At 48.1% G+C, this 17,404-nt stretch overlaps 2 protein-coding genes across 2 annotated transcripts in view; one reads left to right on the top strand and one right to left on the bottom strand.

Moving 5' to 3' along the window:
- Positions 1 to 1,636: 1,636 nt before the first annotated feature.
- LOC149442395 (uncharacterized) overlaps positions 1,637 to 17,404 on the bottom strand; it is a 78,068-nt gene continuing 62,300 nt past the window's right edge. Inside the window, exon 7 of the transcript XR_016307198.1 lies at positions 1,637 to 1,807. The gene's annotated coding sequence lies outside the window, so the exon portion shown is untranslated. The remainder of the gene's footprint in view (positions 1,808 to 17,404) is intronic.
- On the top strand, positions 5,597 to 16,904 carry NUDT2 (nudix hydrolase 2). Its single transcript, XM_089656160.1, has 3 exons — positions 5,597 to 5,735; positions 11,237 to 11,366; positions 16,466 to 16,904. Exons 2-3 carry the CDS (start codon positions 11,252 to 11,254, stop codon positions 16,798 to 16,800), a joined length of 450 nt encoding a protein of 149 aa, XP_089512286.1. The 5' UTR covers positions 5,597 to 5,735; positions 11,237 to 11,251; the 3' UTR covers positions 16,801 to 16,904.

Raw genomic sequence — 17,404 nt, 5'->3', positions numbered from 1 at the left:
GAATGAAAAAATCTGCGCTCAAAGGACTGGTTTTGGCATATGTGGAAACATCTTCATAGACCTTAGCATTCAAACCAATATGGCGATACTGTGCAGCCCAAGGCGGCTAGAAAAAAAAATGGCACTAGAAAAAACAGAAAACAAAAAAAGGGACGCACAGGCTTTGCACGTTACCTCAATAAAAACTTTAATCGTAAAAAATAGTAGCTACATACTCACAAACAACAAATGTAAACAGGCATATCATGACCAACAATGGTCCATGGTCTGAAAAGGTGCAGGACTCCCACATGTGAAAAGGACACTTGGAAATTGCTAATTTCTTATTTTCTAATGACAACTCCTCCTTTACGTATCAGAGATGACAACTCCTGACACCTGCTCTAACCATTGGTGATGACAGCTCCTGATGCCCACCCTGCTAATCAGAGGTGACAACTCCTGGTGCCCCCTCTAAGTATTGGTGACAGCAACTCCTGATGCCCATTCTACATACACTATCAGAGGTTACAACTCCTGAGGTCCGCTCTATGTAGCGTTGGTGACAACTCCTGACACTTGCTTTCCATATCAGAGGTGACAACACCTGCCTGCCTACAGCTCATAAATGGATTTAGAAAGTAAAAATGTTTTGCATACACTATATTGCCCGTAGTATTGGTCGGCCGGTCTTTCCATGCACATGACCTTTAATGGCCCCCCAGTCTTAGTCCGTAGGGTTCAATATTGAGTTGGCCCCGCCCTTTGCAGCTATAACAGCTTCAACTCTTCTGGGAAGGCCCCCCACAAGGTTTAGGAGGGTGTCTATGGGAAGGTTGGACCATTCTTCCAGAAGCACATTTGTCAGGTCAGGCACTGATGTCGGGGGAGGAGGCCTGGCTCGCAGTCTCCGCTCTAATTCATCCCAAAGGTGTTCTATGGGGTTGAGGTCAGGATTCTGTGCAGGCCAGTCAAGTTCCTCCACCCCAAACTGGCTCCTCCATGTCTTTATGGACCTTGCTTTGTGCACTGGTGCGCAGTCATGTTGGAACAGGAAGGGGCCATCCCCAAACTCTTCCCACAAAGTTGGGAGCATGAAATTGTCCAAAATGTCTTGGTAAGCTGATGCCTTAAGAGTTCCCTTCACTGGAACTAGGGGGCCAAACCCAACCCCTGAAAAACAACCACACACCACAATCCCCCCTCCACCAAACTTTACACTTGGCCCAATGCAGTCAGGCAAGTACCGTTCTCCTGGCAACTGCCAAACCCAGACACGGCCATCGGATTGCCAGACAGAGAAGTGTGATTGGTCAGTCCAGAGAACACGTCTCCCCTGCTCTAGAGTCCAGTGGCGGCGTGCTTTACACCACAGCATCCGATGCTTTGCATTGCACTTGGTGATGTAAGGCTTGGATGCAGCTGCTCGGCCATGGAAACCCATTCCATGAAGCTCTCTACACACTGATGTTGGGCTCATCTGAAGGCCACACCAAGTTTGGAGGTCTTTAGCTATTGACTCTGCAGACAGTTGGTGACTTCTGTGCACTGTGCGCTTCAGCATGCGCTGACTCCGCCCTGTCATGTGACGTGGCCTACCACTTGGTGGCTGAGTGGCTGTTCCCAGTTGCTTCCACTTTGTTATAATCCCACTAACAGTTGAGCGTGGAATATTTAGTAGCCAGGAAATGTCACGGATGGACTTATTGCACAGGTGACCACCTATCACGGGACCACGCTTGGAGTCACTGAGCTCCTGAGAGCGACCCATTCTTTCACCAATGTTTGTAGAAGCCGTCTGCATGCCTAGGGGCTTGATTGTATACACCTGGGGCCATGGAGGGGATTGGAACACCCGGATCACATGATTGGGAGGGGATTGGAACACCTGAATCACATGATTAGGAGGGGATTGGAACACCTGAATCACATGATTGGGAGGGGATTGGAACACATGAATCACATGATTGGGAGGGGATTGGAACACCTGAATCACATGATTGGGAGGGGATTGGAACACCTGAATCACATGATTGGGAGGGGATTGGAACACCTGAATCACATGATTAGGAGGGGATTGGAACACCTGAATCACATGATTGGGAGGGGATTGGAACACCTGAATCACATGTTTGGGAGGGGATTGGAACACCTGAATCACGATTTGGAGGGCGGGGCCAATACTTTTGACAATATAGTGTATGTGTTGTCTTCCTTGTTGGGCCAATAATCTCCTCCAGTGGTTCTAAGGTTGGACTTGAATTTTTTCAATGCATTTTATATTTTTTCTATAGTTTTTTTGGATGTGGCAGGTGGATGGTCATTATATGTTCAAACTTATGAGACCGTTGCCATGGAGGGGATTGGAACACCTGAATCACATGATCTGGAGGGCAGGGACAATACTTTTGGCAATATAGTGTATGTAATTCCAGCTGCCCCGCGATGTTTCTGCTCTTACACAATATCATGGAACAAAACCAGCTCTGCCAGTGTGTGGGGACGGTACACAGGATGAGTAATCCCAATTTACTGAACAATATTGTGTTGAAGGAACACCCAGAGGCGGACACACTCCATGTAGATAGAGGTGTTTCTGCTGCATTAGAAGCAAATTAAATCAGGTTATTGGATTTTCTGCAGACATGAATGGTGACCTGAGTGAGGACGGCCCGGACGTAGAACATTATTAGGGATGAATCAGATGAATTATGAAATGAAGAACGCAGTCCGATCAGAACCCCGGGGCACACAGGACAGCTCAGGTCAGTACATTGCCTCATTGGTGTACCGACAAGTCTATCAGCGTTCCCATTATAACCAGCTAAACGCAGAATATCACAGCTGATCCCAACAGCTGTCCCACACAGCAAATGGCCGAGACCCCCAACGCCCCCCATCCCCCACCTCCTCTACATCCAGAATAAAGTCACAGCTTAGTAACCCTTTCCTTGTACTATTCCTGAGCCGTCATCCACACAAGAGCCCCAACGGCCCCAGAGAAGCACGGTGCAGTAATATGGTCTTCTTGACTTTTGTTATAAAAGTCAAGGTTTAGCCCCACCCCTCCCACTGACTGCAAGTAGGAAGCTGTGGGCGGTGCTAATCTCCAAGGCCTCATTCACATTACAACGCTGTGTGCGGTCGTGCTATAGGCACAGGATAGGATGTTCACGTCAAGGGCCGCCCTGCCCGCAGCAAAGTGGCTCATGCACCTTCAGAGCTTCCTGCGTTTTACCGCGCCATTAACAAAACCGAACGCCCGTGTGTGAATGCATCCGATTGGGGTCTGTATCACTCGGCTTCTTGGAGTTAGGCCAGCCATACATGGGTCGATTTTTGAACGCTTTTTCATTCAAAAATTGGACCCAAGAATAATCGGCCAATTTTCGCTCTGTTTGTGGGGCAATGGCACCAGCAGATTTTCGTGGTTCCTCCCCTTTTCGTTTATTGGGCATGCTAAATAATTCATGAAAAACCACCAATTTTCGAAATCATTGGTGGCACCATCGGATTACAGAACAAGCGATGTTTTTGATCGAAAAATCGTTTAGAATTTGACCCATGTATGGACTGCTTTAGGACGTTTTAGAACCTGTGCCAAGTTTTTATTTGTGCTCAAACCCTTCCCATGGTATCTCGAAGCGGCCCAACACTGCACCCGCACTGCCCCAAAGGAGTTCCAGCTTCCCCCTCCCCCAGCATCCCAAAGTAGTCCACCCTACCAACAGCACAGCATTCCAGCCCCCCCCCCCCCCCCCCCGACATTTCCAAGAATCCATCACCTCCCACAGAACCAAAAAGCATCCAAACCTTCCCCCAACCACCCAGAGCAGCCCCTCCCACTCACAGCACCCCAAGGCAGGCCACACTTTCCCCAGTACCCCAAAGTACTACAACCACCTGAAGCAGCCTACATCCCCCATGGCGGTACCCCAACCTACTTCTCTTCCCAAAGTAACCCACCCTATAGTACCCCATACTATCCACCTCCCACTGGCAACCCAAAGTTGCCCACCATGCCTACAGCACCTCACAGTGGCCAATCTTACCTACTGCACCCCAAAGTAGATTACCCTGACTACACCACTACAAAGCAGCCCACATCATCCACGGCACCCCAAAGCTGCCCACATCATCCACGGCACCCCAAAGCTGCCCACATCATCCACGGCACCCCAAAGCTGCCCACATCATCCACGGCACCCCAAAGCTGCCCACAACATCCACGGCACCTCAAAGCTGCCCACAACATCCACGGCACCTCAAAGCTGCCCACAACATCCACGGCACCTCAAAGCTGCCCACAACATCCACGGCACCTCAAAGCTGCCCACATCATCCACGGCACCCCAAAGCTGCCCATATCATCCTTGGCACCTCAAAGCTGCCCATATCATCCTTGGCACCCCAAAGCTGCCCACAACATCCACGGCACCCCACATCATCGATGGCACCCCAAAGCTGCCCACAACATCCACGGCACCCCACATCATCCACGGCACCCCAAAGCTGCCCACATCATCCACGGCACCCCACATCATCCACGGCACCCCAAAGCTGCCCACATCATCCACGGCATCCCACGGCACCCCAAAGCTGCCCACATCATCCACGGCACCCCAAAGCTGCCCACATCATCCACGGCACCCCAAAGCTGCCCACATCATCCACGGCACCCCACATCATCCACGGCACCCCACATCATCCACGGCACCCCAAAGCTGCCCACATCACCCACGGCGCTCCATACTGTCCACAGAATCGCACGGGAGCCCACGTTATCTTCAGCAACACCAAAGCACCCCACATTATCCACAGCAGACCACACTGTCCATGGAACCGCACAGCGACCAACATGTTCTATATCAACCCCCAAAGCACCCCACACTGTCTATGGCACCCCATATAATCCACAGCACCCCACATTATCCTCAGCACCCCAAGGAAGCCCATATCGTCCACTGCACCCCACATCCATATGACCCCACATTGTCCACAGCACCCCACCATACACACAGCACCCAACAGAAGTCCATACTGTCCACAGCACCCCAAATCTACATCACCTGAAAGCACCCCACATTCACAGCAGCCCACACTGTCCATGGCACGCTACAGCTCCCCACATTATCCACAGCACCCCACATTGTCCACCCTGTACACAGCACCCCGATCTCTCAGTCCCCTGACCCCCCCTCCCAATAGGGGCCCAGCAGACTCCCCCGGACAGGGCCCCCCTCCCCCGGACACGTGCAATGTACAGGGAGAAGTGTGTGCGGAATGCCGGGCTCTGACCTGTGCGGAGAAGCGGCCGGGACGTCTCTGTCTCTCCGGGAAGAGGAAGCGCCGCTCTCCCCGCTCTGCCTCCAACCGTCACTACGAACACAGCTGTCCCCGTCCCCATGACAACGCCGCTTCTGCGAGATCAGCCAATCACAAGCGGGCGTGGGCGGGCCTCCCATACTACATAGGACTGGCTCCCGGCGGCTTCCGTACACTCACCATCCGAGCCGTAATGAAATCCTGACCTTGTAATCACACCCCATGTCTACCAACAGCGACACCCCACAACAACAGAAACGAGTTTAGTAGATTCACTGACCGTCACAGCACCGCCTCGCCTCACCACTTTTCCCACACATTGCCCTCACTCAATATGGCCGGCCAACTTCTTCCTCCTCCTCGCGTGCTGGCAGGAACGAAACGGCGTCTTTCCGGTTCGATAGGCGCATGCGCAGTGAGGCGAGGAGCTGGTATGTATGGGAAGTGGGTGGGTGTAGTTCCATTGTGTGGAGGGGAGATGATTCCTGACCGCGTGTCTTCCATGGGATTAAAGGGGAACACCATGACAGGGGCCGGGTAGGGAGGAGTCCGACTTTAGCAGGAGTCGGAGTGACATGAATGGGAGGCTGGACTTCATCCGCATAATTTCCTGGTTGTTATTCCCCATGTATTACCATCCCCTCCGTGCCGGGACAAGGGCCTCCAACGCCCAGAGAGAAGATACCAAACCGCACCGCCATCCCACTCCTGATCTATTGTCCCCCCTAATTATGTATTTCAGGGACTTCTATAGCGCCGTCCATTTACACCGCGCTTTACATATATATTGTACATTCACATCAGGCCCCGCCCCCGAGGAGCGTACAATCTAAGGTCCCTAACTCACATTCATACATATAGATACTAGGGAAAATTTAGACAGGAGCCAATTCACCTACCAGCATGTCTTTGGACTGTGGGAGGAAACGGGAGTACCCGGAGGAAACACACAGGCACAGGGAGAACATGCAAACTCATGTAGTGCAATGTTGGGACTTTGATGCAACTTTACACTTTCTGGCAATGAAGTAGCATCAACGTAGCACCCATCCAAAGTCACACCCATCCAAAGTCACATCCAAGTCACACCCATCCCAAGTCACACCCATCCAAAGTCACACCCAAGTCACACCCATCCAAAGTCACACCCATCCAAAGTCACACCCATCCCAAGTCACACCCATCCAAAGTCACACCCAAGTCACACCCATCCAAAGTCACACCCAAGTCACACCCATCCAAAGTCACATCCAAGTCACACCCATCCAAAGTCACATCCAAAGTCACACCCATCCCAAGTCACACCCATCCAAAGTCACACCCATCCAAAGTCACACCCATCCAAAGTCACACCCATCCAAAGTGGCATCAAAGTCATTACTTTCCATTGACAAAAAAAAAGCAGCAAAAGGCATCAAAAACACAATATGTGCATTTTTTGGTGCAGCCCATTGAAGTGTATTACATGGAGAAAGCAATCTACTGCAGGGAACAGTCCCTGATCCCTTCCAGGAAACACACCCATGTGAACTAGATCCAGAGGAAACCATGTGACACCGACTGTAGGGTGTTCCTGAAAACTGGAAAATGCACTGAAATCCGCATAGTGTGAACCTGGGGTTATTGTGTACTCCTCCTTTCCTCCGTACATCTCCTTTCCTCCGTACACCTCCTTTCCTCCGTACATCTCCTTTCCTCCGTACATCTCCTTTCCTCCGTACACCTCCTTTCCTCCGTACATCTCCTTTCCTCCGTACTCCTCCTTTCCTCCGTACTCCTCCTTTCCTCCGTACATCTCCTTTCCTCCGTACATCTCCTTTCCTCCGTACACCTCCTTTCCTCCGTACTCCTCCTTTCCTCCGTACATCTCCTTTCCTCCGTGCACCTCCTTTCCTCCGTACTGCTCCTTTCCTCCGTACATCTCCTTTCCTCCGTGCACCTCCTTTCCTCCGTGCACCTCCTTTCCTCCGTATTCCTCCTTTCCTCCGTACTCCTCCTTTCCTCAAGTCACCTCCTTTCCTCCGTACATCTCCTTTCCTCCGTACTCCTCCTTTCCTCCGTACTCCTCCTTTCCTCCGTACATCTCCTTTCCTCCGTGCACCTCCTTTCCTCCGTACTCCTCCTTTCCTCAAGTCACCTCCTTTCCTCCGTACATCTCCTTTCCTCCGTACTCCTCCTTTCCTCCGTACATCTCCTTTCCTCCGTGCACCTCCTTTCCTCCGTACTCCTCCTTTCCTCCGTACATCTCCTTTCCTCCGTGCACCTCCTTTTCTCCGTACTCCTCCTTTCCTCTATATACCTCCTTTCCTCCGTACTCCTCCTTTCCTCCAGTCACCTGCTTTCCTCCATACACATCCTTTCCTCCGTACTCCTCCTTTCCTCCAGTCACCTTCTTTCCTCCGTACTCCTCCTTTCCTCCAGTCACCTGCTTTCCTCTGTACACCTGTCCTCCTTTCCTCCAGTCACCTCCTTTCCTCCATACTCCTCCTGTCCTCCGTACACCTCCTTTCCTCCGTACTCCTCCTTTCTTCCGTACACCTCCTTTCCTCCGTACTCCTCCTTTTCTCCGTACACCTCCTTTCCTCCATACTCCTCCTTTCCTCCGGTCACCTCCTTTCCTCCGGTCACCTCCTTTCCTCCGTAGACTTCCTTTCCTCTGGTCACCTCCTTTCCTCCGTACACCTCCTTTCCTCCGTACACCTCCTTTCCTCCGTACTCCTCCTTTCCTCCGGTCACCTCCTTTCCTCCGGTCACCTCCTTTCCTCCGGTCACCTCCTTTCCTCCGTACTCCTCCTTTCCTCCGTACACCTCCTTTCCTCCGTACTCCTCCTTTCCTCTGGTCACCTCCTTTCCTCCGTACACCTCCTTTCCTCCGGTCACCTCCTTTCCTCCGGTCACCTCCTTTCCTCCGGTCACCTCCTTTCCTCCGTACTCCTCCTTTCCTCTGGTCACCTCCTTTCCTCCGTACACCTCCTTTCCTCCATACTCCTCCTTTCCTCCTTACTCCTCCTTTCCTCCGGTCACCTCCTTTCCTCCGTACTCCTCCTTTCCTCCGGTCACCTCCTTTCCTCCGTACACTTCCTTTCCTCCGGTCACCTCCTTTCCTTCGTACTCCTCCTTTCCTCCGTACACTTCCTTTCCTCCGGTCACCTCCTTTCCTCCTTACTCCTCCTTTCCTCCTTACTCCTCCTTTCCTCCGTACTCCTCCTTTCCTCCAGTCACCTCCTTTCCTCCGGTCACCTCCTTTCCTCCGTACTCCTCCTTTCCTCCGTACTCCTCCTTTCCTCTGGTCACCTCCTTTCCTCCGTACTCCTCCTTTCCTCCGTACTCCTCCTTTCCTCTGGTCACCTCCTTTCCTCCGTACACCTCCTTTCCTCCGTACTCCTCCTTTCCTCCGTAGTCCTCCTTTCCTCCTTACTCCTCCTTTCCTCCGTACTCCTCCTTTCCTCCGGTCACCTCCTTTCCTCCGGTCACCTCCTTTCCTCCGTACACCTCCTTTCCTCCGTACACCTCCTTTCCTCCGGTCACCTCCTTTCCTCCGTACATCTCCTTTCCTCCGTACACCTCCTTTCCTCCGTACATCTCCTTTCCTCCGTACTCCTCCTTTCCTCCGTACTCCTCCTTTCCTCCGTACATCTCCTTTCCTCCGTACATCTCCTTTCCTCCGTACACCTCCTTTCCTCCGTACTCCTCCTTTCCTCCGTACATCTCCTTTCCTCCGTGCACCTCCTTTCCTCCGTACTGCTCCTTTCCTCCGTACTGCTCCTTTCCTCCGTACATCTCCTTTCCTCCGTGCACCTCCTTTCCTCCGTGCACCTCCTTTCCTCCGTGCACCTCCTTTCCTCCGTATTCCTCCTTTCCTCCGTACTCCTCCTTTCCTCAAGTCACCTCCTTTCCTCCGTACATCTCCTTTCCTCCGTACTCCTCCTTTCCTCCGTACTCCTCCTTTCCTCCGTACATCTCCTTTCCTCCGTGCACCTCCTTTCCTCCGTACACCTCCTTTCCTCCGTGCACCTCCTTTCCTCCGTACTCCTCCTTTCCTCAAGTCACCTCCTTTCCTCCGTACATCTCCTTTCCTCCGTACTCCTCCTTTCCTCCGTACATCTCCTTTCCTCCGTGCACCTCCTTTCCTCCGTACTCCTCCTTTCCTCCGTACATCTCCTTTCCTCCGTGCACCTCCTTTTCTCCGTACTCCTCCTTTCCTCTATATACCTCCTTTCCTCCGTACTCCTCCTTTCCTCCAGTCACCTGCTTTCCTCCATACACATCCTTTCCTCCGTACTCCTCCTTTCCTCCAGTCACCTTCTTTCCTCCGTACTCCTCCTTTCCTCCAGTCACCTGCTTTCCTCTGTACACCTGTCCTCCTTTCCTCCAGTCACCTCCTTTCCTCCATACTCCTCCTGTCCTCCGTACACCTCCTTTCCTCCGTACTCCTCCTTTCTTCCGTACACCTCCTTTCCTCCGTACTCCTCCTTTTCTCCGTACACCTCCTTTCCTCCATACTCCTCCTTTCCTCCGGTCACCTCCTTTCCTCCGGTCACCTCCTTTCCTCCGTAGACTTCCTTTCCTCTGGTCACCTCCTTTCCTCCGTACACCTCCTTTCCTCCGTACTCCTCCTTTCCTCCGTACTCCTCCTTTCCTCCGGTCACCTCCTTTCCTCCGGTCACCTCCTTTCCTCCGTACTCCTCCTTTCCTCCGTACACCTCCTTTCCTCCGTACTCCTCCTTTCCTCTGGTCACCTCCTTTCCTCCGTACACCTCCTTTCCTCCGGTCACCTCCTTTCCTCCGGTCACCTCCTTTCCTCCGGTCACCTCCTTTCCTCCGTACTCCTCCTTTCCTCTGGTCACCTCCTTTCCTCCGTACACCTCCTTTCCTCCATACTCCTCCTTTCCTCCTTACTCCTCCTTTCCTCCGGTCACCTCCTTTCCTCCGTACTCCTCCTTTCCTCCGGTCACCTCCTTTCCTCCGTACACTTCCTTTCCTCCGGTCACCTCCTTTCCTCCGTACTCCTCCTTTCCTCCGTACACTTCCTTTCCTCCGGTCACCTCCTTTCCTCCTTACTCCTCCTTTCCTCCTTACTCCTCCTTTCCTCCGTACTCCTCCTTTCCTCCAGTCACCTCCTTTCCTCCGGTCACCTCCTTTCCTCCGTACTCCTCCTTTCCTCCGTACTCCTCCTTTCCTCTGGTCACCTCCTTTCCTCCGTACTCCTCCTTTCCTCCGTACTCCTCCTTTCCTCTGGTCACCTCCTTTCCTCCGTACACCTCCTTTCCTCCGTACTCCTCCTTTCCTCCGTAGTCCTCCTTTCCTCCTTACTCCTCCTTTCCTCCGTACTCCTCCTTTCCTCCGTACTCCTCCTTTCCTCCGGTCACCTCCTTTCCTCCGGTCACCTCCTTTCCTCCGTACACCTCCTTTCCTCCGGTCACCTCCTTTCCTCCGTACTCCTCCTTTCCTCCGGTCACCTCCTTTCCTTTGTACACCTCCTTTCCTCTGTACTCCTCCTTTCCTCTATATACCTCCTTTCCTCTATATACCTCCTTTCCTCTGTACACCTCCTTTCCTCTGTACTCCTCCTTTCCTCTGTACACCTCCTTTCCTCTGTACTCCTCCTTTCCTCCGTACACCTCCTTTCCTCTGTACTCCTCCTTTCCTCCGTACACCTCCTTTCCTCCGGTCACCTCCTTTCCTTTGTACACCTCCTTTCCTCCGTACTCCTCCTTTCCTCCGGTCACCTCCTTTCCTCCGTACTCCTCCTTTCCTCCGTACTCCTCCTTTCCTCCGTACTCCTCCTTTCCACGGTACTCCTCCTTTCCTCCGTGCAGCCATGTGCATGAAGCCTCAGTGCGTTTGATCGATTTCCCCATGTTGTGATGCGTCCCAGTGATGCTCCGTGTATTCATATCACCCGGGTGGGTTGTAATCTGCTTTGTTCCAGCACGTCGGGGGGAAGATGGCACTGAGGGCGTGCGGATTAATCGTCTTCCGGAGGGTTCCGCCAGCGAACAATATCGAATTCCTCTTATTGCAGACTTCCTATGGGAAACATCACTGGACTCCACCCAAAGGTACCGACTGTGGGCTGCCACGGCTGCCATCCCTCAGATATCTATTAATATCTGTAATGCCGGCCATAGACGGGTCGAAAACCGGACGTTTTTAAAAAAAAAAACACAAAACAGTCATTCGATCGGCCAACGTTACCACCAACGGTAAAAAAAATCGGCCGATTTTTGTCCTGTCTACGGACGGCATTTTTACTTCTGTCCCTGCAGAGAGCTCCACTATTATATTTGACGTGAAAAAGTCTTGCGGTTGCAACAATGTATCCATTTGTATCCATTTCGGATACAGATGTTTTTATTCGGATACAAATGGATACATTGTTACAACTGCAAGACTTTTTCATGTCAAATATAATAGCGGACTGGAATCCTCCTCCTCCAATTGCTAGGAAAATCGGCAGATAGGTAAAATCGGACGATTTTTTTTCCAACTTTACCGATTAAAAAAAATGTGCCAAAACCCCGAAAAACGTCCGACCAATTAACTCACTAACGGTGCGAAAATCAGCCGATTTTTTTTTTACGGGCGAAAAATCAGCTGATTTTCGACCCGTCTATGGCCTGCATTAGTGGCGCACCGAAATGAAAGTTCTGGTGCCAAAACCAAAAATTCAGGATGCACAGAAAACCGAAACTGAAATAGACAGTTTTTAAAAATGTATATATTTTTCAAACACGATTCTTTTTGAAAAAAACACTTTAACCGCTTGACGCCCTGCCACTGTATATATACGTGTGCAGGGCGGCACTTAGGCGCAAAACCACGTTTTAAAACGGGCTCCGCGCTCCCGACGTTTTCACCGGCAGGGGGCACGTGCGCGCGCTCCAGCCGACCCGCGGGTGACCACATTTGATCCCGGAGGGATCAATCATTAGATTTCAGCCAGTGATGTCTGGCTGAAATCGGATGATCGGTCCCTGTCCTATCCTGTCCTGTGTTGACATTTACACAGGACAGGATATGATGTCATTCTTCTCTGCCTGGACACATTCCATTCCAGACAGAGAAGAAGACATACAAATCATGAGTAAACAGCACATACCCACAGTTAGAACACACCTAGGACTCATTTAACCCCCTGATCGCCCCTTCCCCCCCCCCCCCCCAGTTAACCCCTTCACTGCCCTGTCACCAGTGTCACTGATCCGTGAATCGATTTTTACTGATCACTGTATCAGTGTCGCTGGCGACTTCCGATAGTGTTAGTGCCCCTCCCAGATAGCGCCAGTTTGCCCGCCAGTACACCAGTAATCCCGTTTAACCCCTTAATCCCCCCCCAGTTAACCCCTTCACTGCCCTGTCACCAGTGTCACTGATCAGTGAACCGACTTTTACTGATTACTGTATCAGTGTCGCTGGCGACTTCCGATAGTGTTAGCGCCCTTCCCAGATAGCGCCAGATTTCCCACTAATACACCAGTAATCCCATCTAACCCCTTGATCGCCCCCCCCCCCCAGAGTTAACCCCTTCACTGCCCTGTCACCATTGTCACTGATCCGTGAATCGATTTTTACTGATCACTGTATCAGTGTCGCTGGTGACTTTCGATAGTGTTAGCACCCCTCCCAGATAGCGCCAGTTTGCCCGCCAGTAATCCCATTTAACCCCTTGATCGCCCCCCCCCACCCCCCCCGTTAACCCCTTCACTGCCCTGTCACCAGTGTCATTGATTACAGTAAACAGATTTTTACTGATCACTGTATCAGTGTCGCTGGTGACTTCCGATAGTGTTAGCGCCCCTCCCATATAGCGCCAGTTTGCCCGCTAATGCACTGGATTTTTTTTTACCAAAAACATGTAGCAGAATACATTTTGGCTTAAATTTATGACTAACTTTGAGTTTACGGTATATTTTTTATAGCTGAAAGTAGAAAATATAGTTTTTTTTTCCAAATTTTTGTGTTTTTTTTGTTTATAGCGCAAAAAATAAAAAGCGCACAGGTGATCAAATACCACCGAAAGAAAGCTCTATTTGTGTGAAAAAAAGGACGTAAATTTCATTTGGGTGCAGCATTGCATGACCGCGCAATTATCATTTGAATTAGTGCAGCACCAAACAGCAAAAAAAGGCGTGGTCATTAAGGGGGGTAAATCCTCAGGAGTGGTTAATGAATAATAAAAAGAAAAAAAACACAATATTTGTAAAATATGAAAAATTATGTTACACCGAGTAAATAGATACCCAACAGTGAAGCACGCAGACACAGCCCACAGTAAAACAGCACACAGTTAACCCTTTGATCGCCCCACATATTAACCCCTTCCTGCCCAGTGCCATTAGTACAGTGTCGGTGCTTTTTATTAGCACTGATCCCTGTATTGGTGTCACTGGGGATGTCAGTGACACCAAGTCAGTTCCCCCTCCAGTGTCAGAATGCCCGTCGCAGTCCCGCCAGAAGTCGCTGATCGCCGCCATTACTAGTAAAAATTAAGAAAAAAAAGTTTCAGCATATATTCCGCCATTTGTGACGCGATAACTTTCACTTAAACCAATTAATTTACACGTATTGGGATTTTTTTTTCTAGCAAAGACACGGAGCAGTTCAACCCCCCCCCCCCCTCCCCAGTATCAGAATGCCCGCCGTAGCCATGCTGTAAGTCGCTGATCGCCGCCATTACTAGTAAAGAAAAAAAAATGTCAGTGTATATATACCGCCATTTGTAGACGCTATAACTTTCACATAAACCAATTAATTTACACGTAACGGGATTTTTTTTTTTTTTAGCAAAGACACGGAGCGGAATACATTTTGGCCTAAATTTAATATTTTTTTTACATTTTTTTTTATTGGATGTTTTATAGCAAAAAGTCAAAAATATTGTTTTTGGGGTTTTTTTCAAAATTGTCGGTCTTTTTTTGTTTATAAAAATAAAAAACGCACAGGTGATCAAATACCACCGAAAGAAAGCTGTATTTGTGGGAACAAAAGGACATAAGAGCAGAATACATTTTGGCCTAAATTTATGACAAAATTAGATTTTTTAACATTTTTTTACTGGACATGTTTAATAGCAAACAGTCAAAAATATTGTTTTTTTTCCTCAAAAGCGTCGGTCTTTTTTTTTTATATATATATAACGCAAAAAATATATATACCGCCATTTGTAAACGCTATAACTTTCACGTAAACCAATTCATTTACACGTTTTGGTATTTCTTTTTAGGAAAGACACGGAGCAGAATATATTTTGGCTGAAATTTATGACGAAATTAGATTTTTTGCATTTTTTTTACTGGACATGTTTAATAGTAAAAAGTCAAAAATATATTTTTTTTCTCAAAATTTTCAGTCTTTTTTTTATGGTGCAAAAAATAAAACACGCACAGGCGATCTAATACCACCAAAAGAAAGCTCTATTTGTGGGGAAAAAAAGGGCATAAATTTAATTTGGGTGCAGCATTGCATGACCGCGCAATTGTCAGTTAAAGTACCGCAGGGATGTAACACAATAAATGGCCTGGTCAGGAAGGGGGGAAATCCTCAGAGCGAGGGGATAATCTTTATTAGTGCTATTGTAAGGGATTTCCGGCAAGACGAAAATATTGTTTTTTTTCCTCAAAAGTGTCGGTCTTTTTTTTTAATATATATATAACGCAAAAAATATATATACCGCCATTTGTAAATGCTATAACTTTCACGTAAACCAATTCATTTATACATTTTGGGATTTTTTTTTAGCAAAGACACGGAGCAGATAATATTTTGGCCTAAATTTATGATGAAATTTAATTTTTTAAATTTTTTTACTGGACATGTTTAATAGCAAAAAGTCAAAAATATTGTTTTTTTTTTCTCAAAAGTGTCGGTCTTTTATTTTTTCTTTTTTTTTTATATATATATATATAACGCAAAAAATATATATACCGCCATTTGTAAACGCTATAACTTTCAGGTAAACCAATTTATTTACACATTTTGGGATTTTTTTTTAGCAGAGACACAGAGCAGAATATATTTTGGCCTAAATTTATGACGAAATTTGATTTTTTGCATTTATTTACTGGACATGTTTAATAGCAAAAAGTCAAAAATATTGTTTTTTTTTTCTCAAAAGTGTCGGTCTTTTTTTTTATATATATATAAAACGCAAAAAATAAAAAATATATATACCGCCATTTGTAAATGCTATAATTTTCATATAAACCAATTCATTTATAGATTTTGGGATTTTTTTTAGCAAAGACACGGAGCAGAATATATTGTGACCTAAATTTATGATGAAATTTAATTTTTTTTACATTTTTTTTTTTACTGGACATGTTTAATAGCAAAAAGTCAAAAATATTGTTTTTTTTTTCTCAAAAGTGTCGGTCTTTTTTTTTATATATATATAAAACGCAAAAAATAAAAAATATATATACCGCCATTTGTAAATGCTATAATTTTCATGGAAACTAATTCATTTATACATTTTGGGATTTTTTTTAGCAAAGACATGGAGCAGAATATATTTTGGCCTAAATTTATGACGAAATTAGATTTTTTGCATTTTTTTACTGCACATATTTAATAGCAAAAAGTCAAAAATATTGTTTTTTTTCTCAAAAGTGTCGGTCTTTTTTTTATATATATATAAAACGCAAAAAATTAAAAATATATATACCGCCATTTGTAAATGCTATAACTTTCACGTAAACCAATTTATTTATACATTTTTTTTTTAGCAGAGACACGGAGCAGAATATATTTTGGCCTAAATTTATGACGAAATTAGATTTTTTGCATTTTTTTACTGGACATGTTTAATAGCAAAAAGTCAAAAATATATTTTTTTCTCAAAATTTTCTGTCTTTTTTTTTAATGGTGCAAAAAATAAAAACGCACAGGTGATCAAATACCACGAAAAGAAAGCTCAATTTGTGGGAAAAGAAGAAACGTAAATTTAATTTGGGTGCAGCGTTTCATGACCGCGCAATTGTCAGTTAAAGTAACGCAATGCCGTAACACAAAAAAATGTCCTGCTCAGGAAGGGGGGAGGGGGGGGAATCCTCTGGAGGGGGGAGGGGTTAAAGATTACAGCGTGATGTAGATCACGGAGCTGCTTGCGCACAGGTGCTGTAGGGCGCTAATCAATGTTGATCGCACTGTCATATTTCAGGCCACGTGGACCCCGGAGAGGATGACATGACTACGGCTTTGCGGGAAACCGAAGAAGAGGCGGGGCTACACCCCGGCCAGTTCAGCGTGGTGGATGGATTTCGGCAGGAATTAAATTACAATGTCAAGGGCAAAGCGAAGACTGTCATCTACTGGCTGGCGGAGCTCAGAGACCCCGGCGCACGGGTGAGACTGTCCAATGAGCACCAAGACTTCCGCTGGCTGCCGCTACGAGAGGCCTGTGAATACGCAGGGTACCAGGATATGCAGAAAACACTGAACGACGCCTCGCAGTTCCTGCAGGGGGACCTCAGACAAGGAGCCAGCCTCCAGTAACTTCTATATGCAGTGGCTGGATCAATACAGCCAAAATTTGTTTTTCCTTCCCCCACTCATCAACCTGTTGATGAAAATCTTGAATAAACACTTTTCCATTTTCATTGAGTATGTTCTTTTTGACCCAGTGATGTCATTACTGGGTCTCCTTGCTTCAATATGCAATGCGGGCATGATGATGGCTGGTGGTAGGGGCTGTACACAGCTTCCTGAAAGCATCACAGCACCCTGCCTCTCAGGAGTAATCACTCCTGATGAAAGCAGTGGGCGGGCTCTTGGGAGGAGTTACGCAAATATTAAAATGCCTTGAGGGGTGGGTGTCAGTCTGGAGGAGTGGGTGTTCCTAGGCAGGCTGTGTTGGCATGTGATCCTAAACCTCCTTGATTAACCCATTGGCGCTGGCGCCTTCCGGCCCTTTAAGGGTTTTGGGAGGCGGGGTTTAGAGTTATGTGTCACGTCGGTCACATGATCGGGAAAGGTCCCAATCGAATGAGGAGATCGGGACCTTTCCGTGAATACCGGACGTGTGCTGGGAGCGCGCAGGGTCTTTTTTTAATAGAACGCAAATGTGCAGCCGCTTAGCATCTAGGCCCAGACGCCGGGA

This window comes from Staurois parvus, unplaced genomic scaffold (assembly GCF_062004578.1).
Source record: "Staurois parvus isolate SC_StPar_1 unplaced genomic scaffold, SC_StPar_1.0 ptg000892l, whole genome shotgun sequence".
In the NCBI taxonomy this organism is placed as follows: Eukaryota; Metazoa; Chordata; class Amphibia; order Anura; family Ranidae; genus Staurois; species Staurois parvus.
Note: the sequence above shows the minus strand (reverse complement) of the source record. Positions and strands in the feature narration are given on the sequence as shown.

Coding starts and splice junctions, on each gene's coding strand:
- NUDT2 (XM_089656160.1), top strand. CDS start 11,252: ATGGCACTGAGGGCGTGCGGATTAATCGTCTTCCGGAGGGTTCCGCCA. Junction 11,367..16,465: donor TCACTGGACTCCACCCAAAG/GTACCGACTGTG, acceptor GTCATATTTCAG/GCCACGTGGACCCCGGAGAG.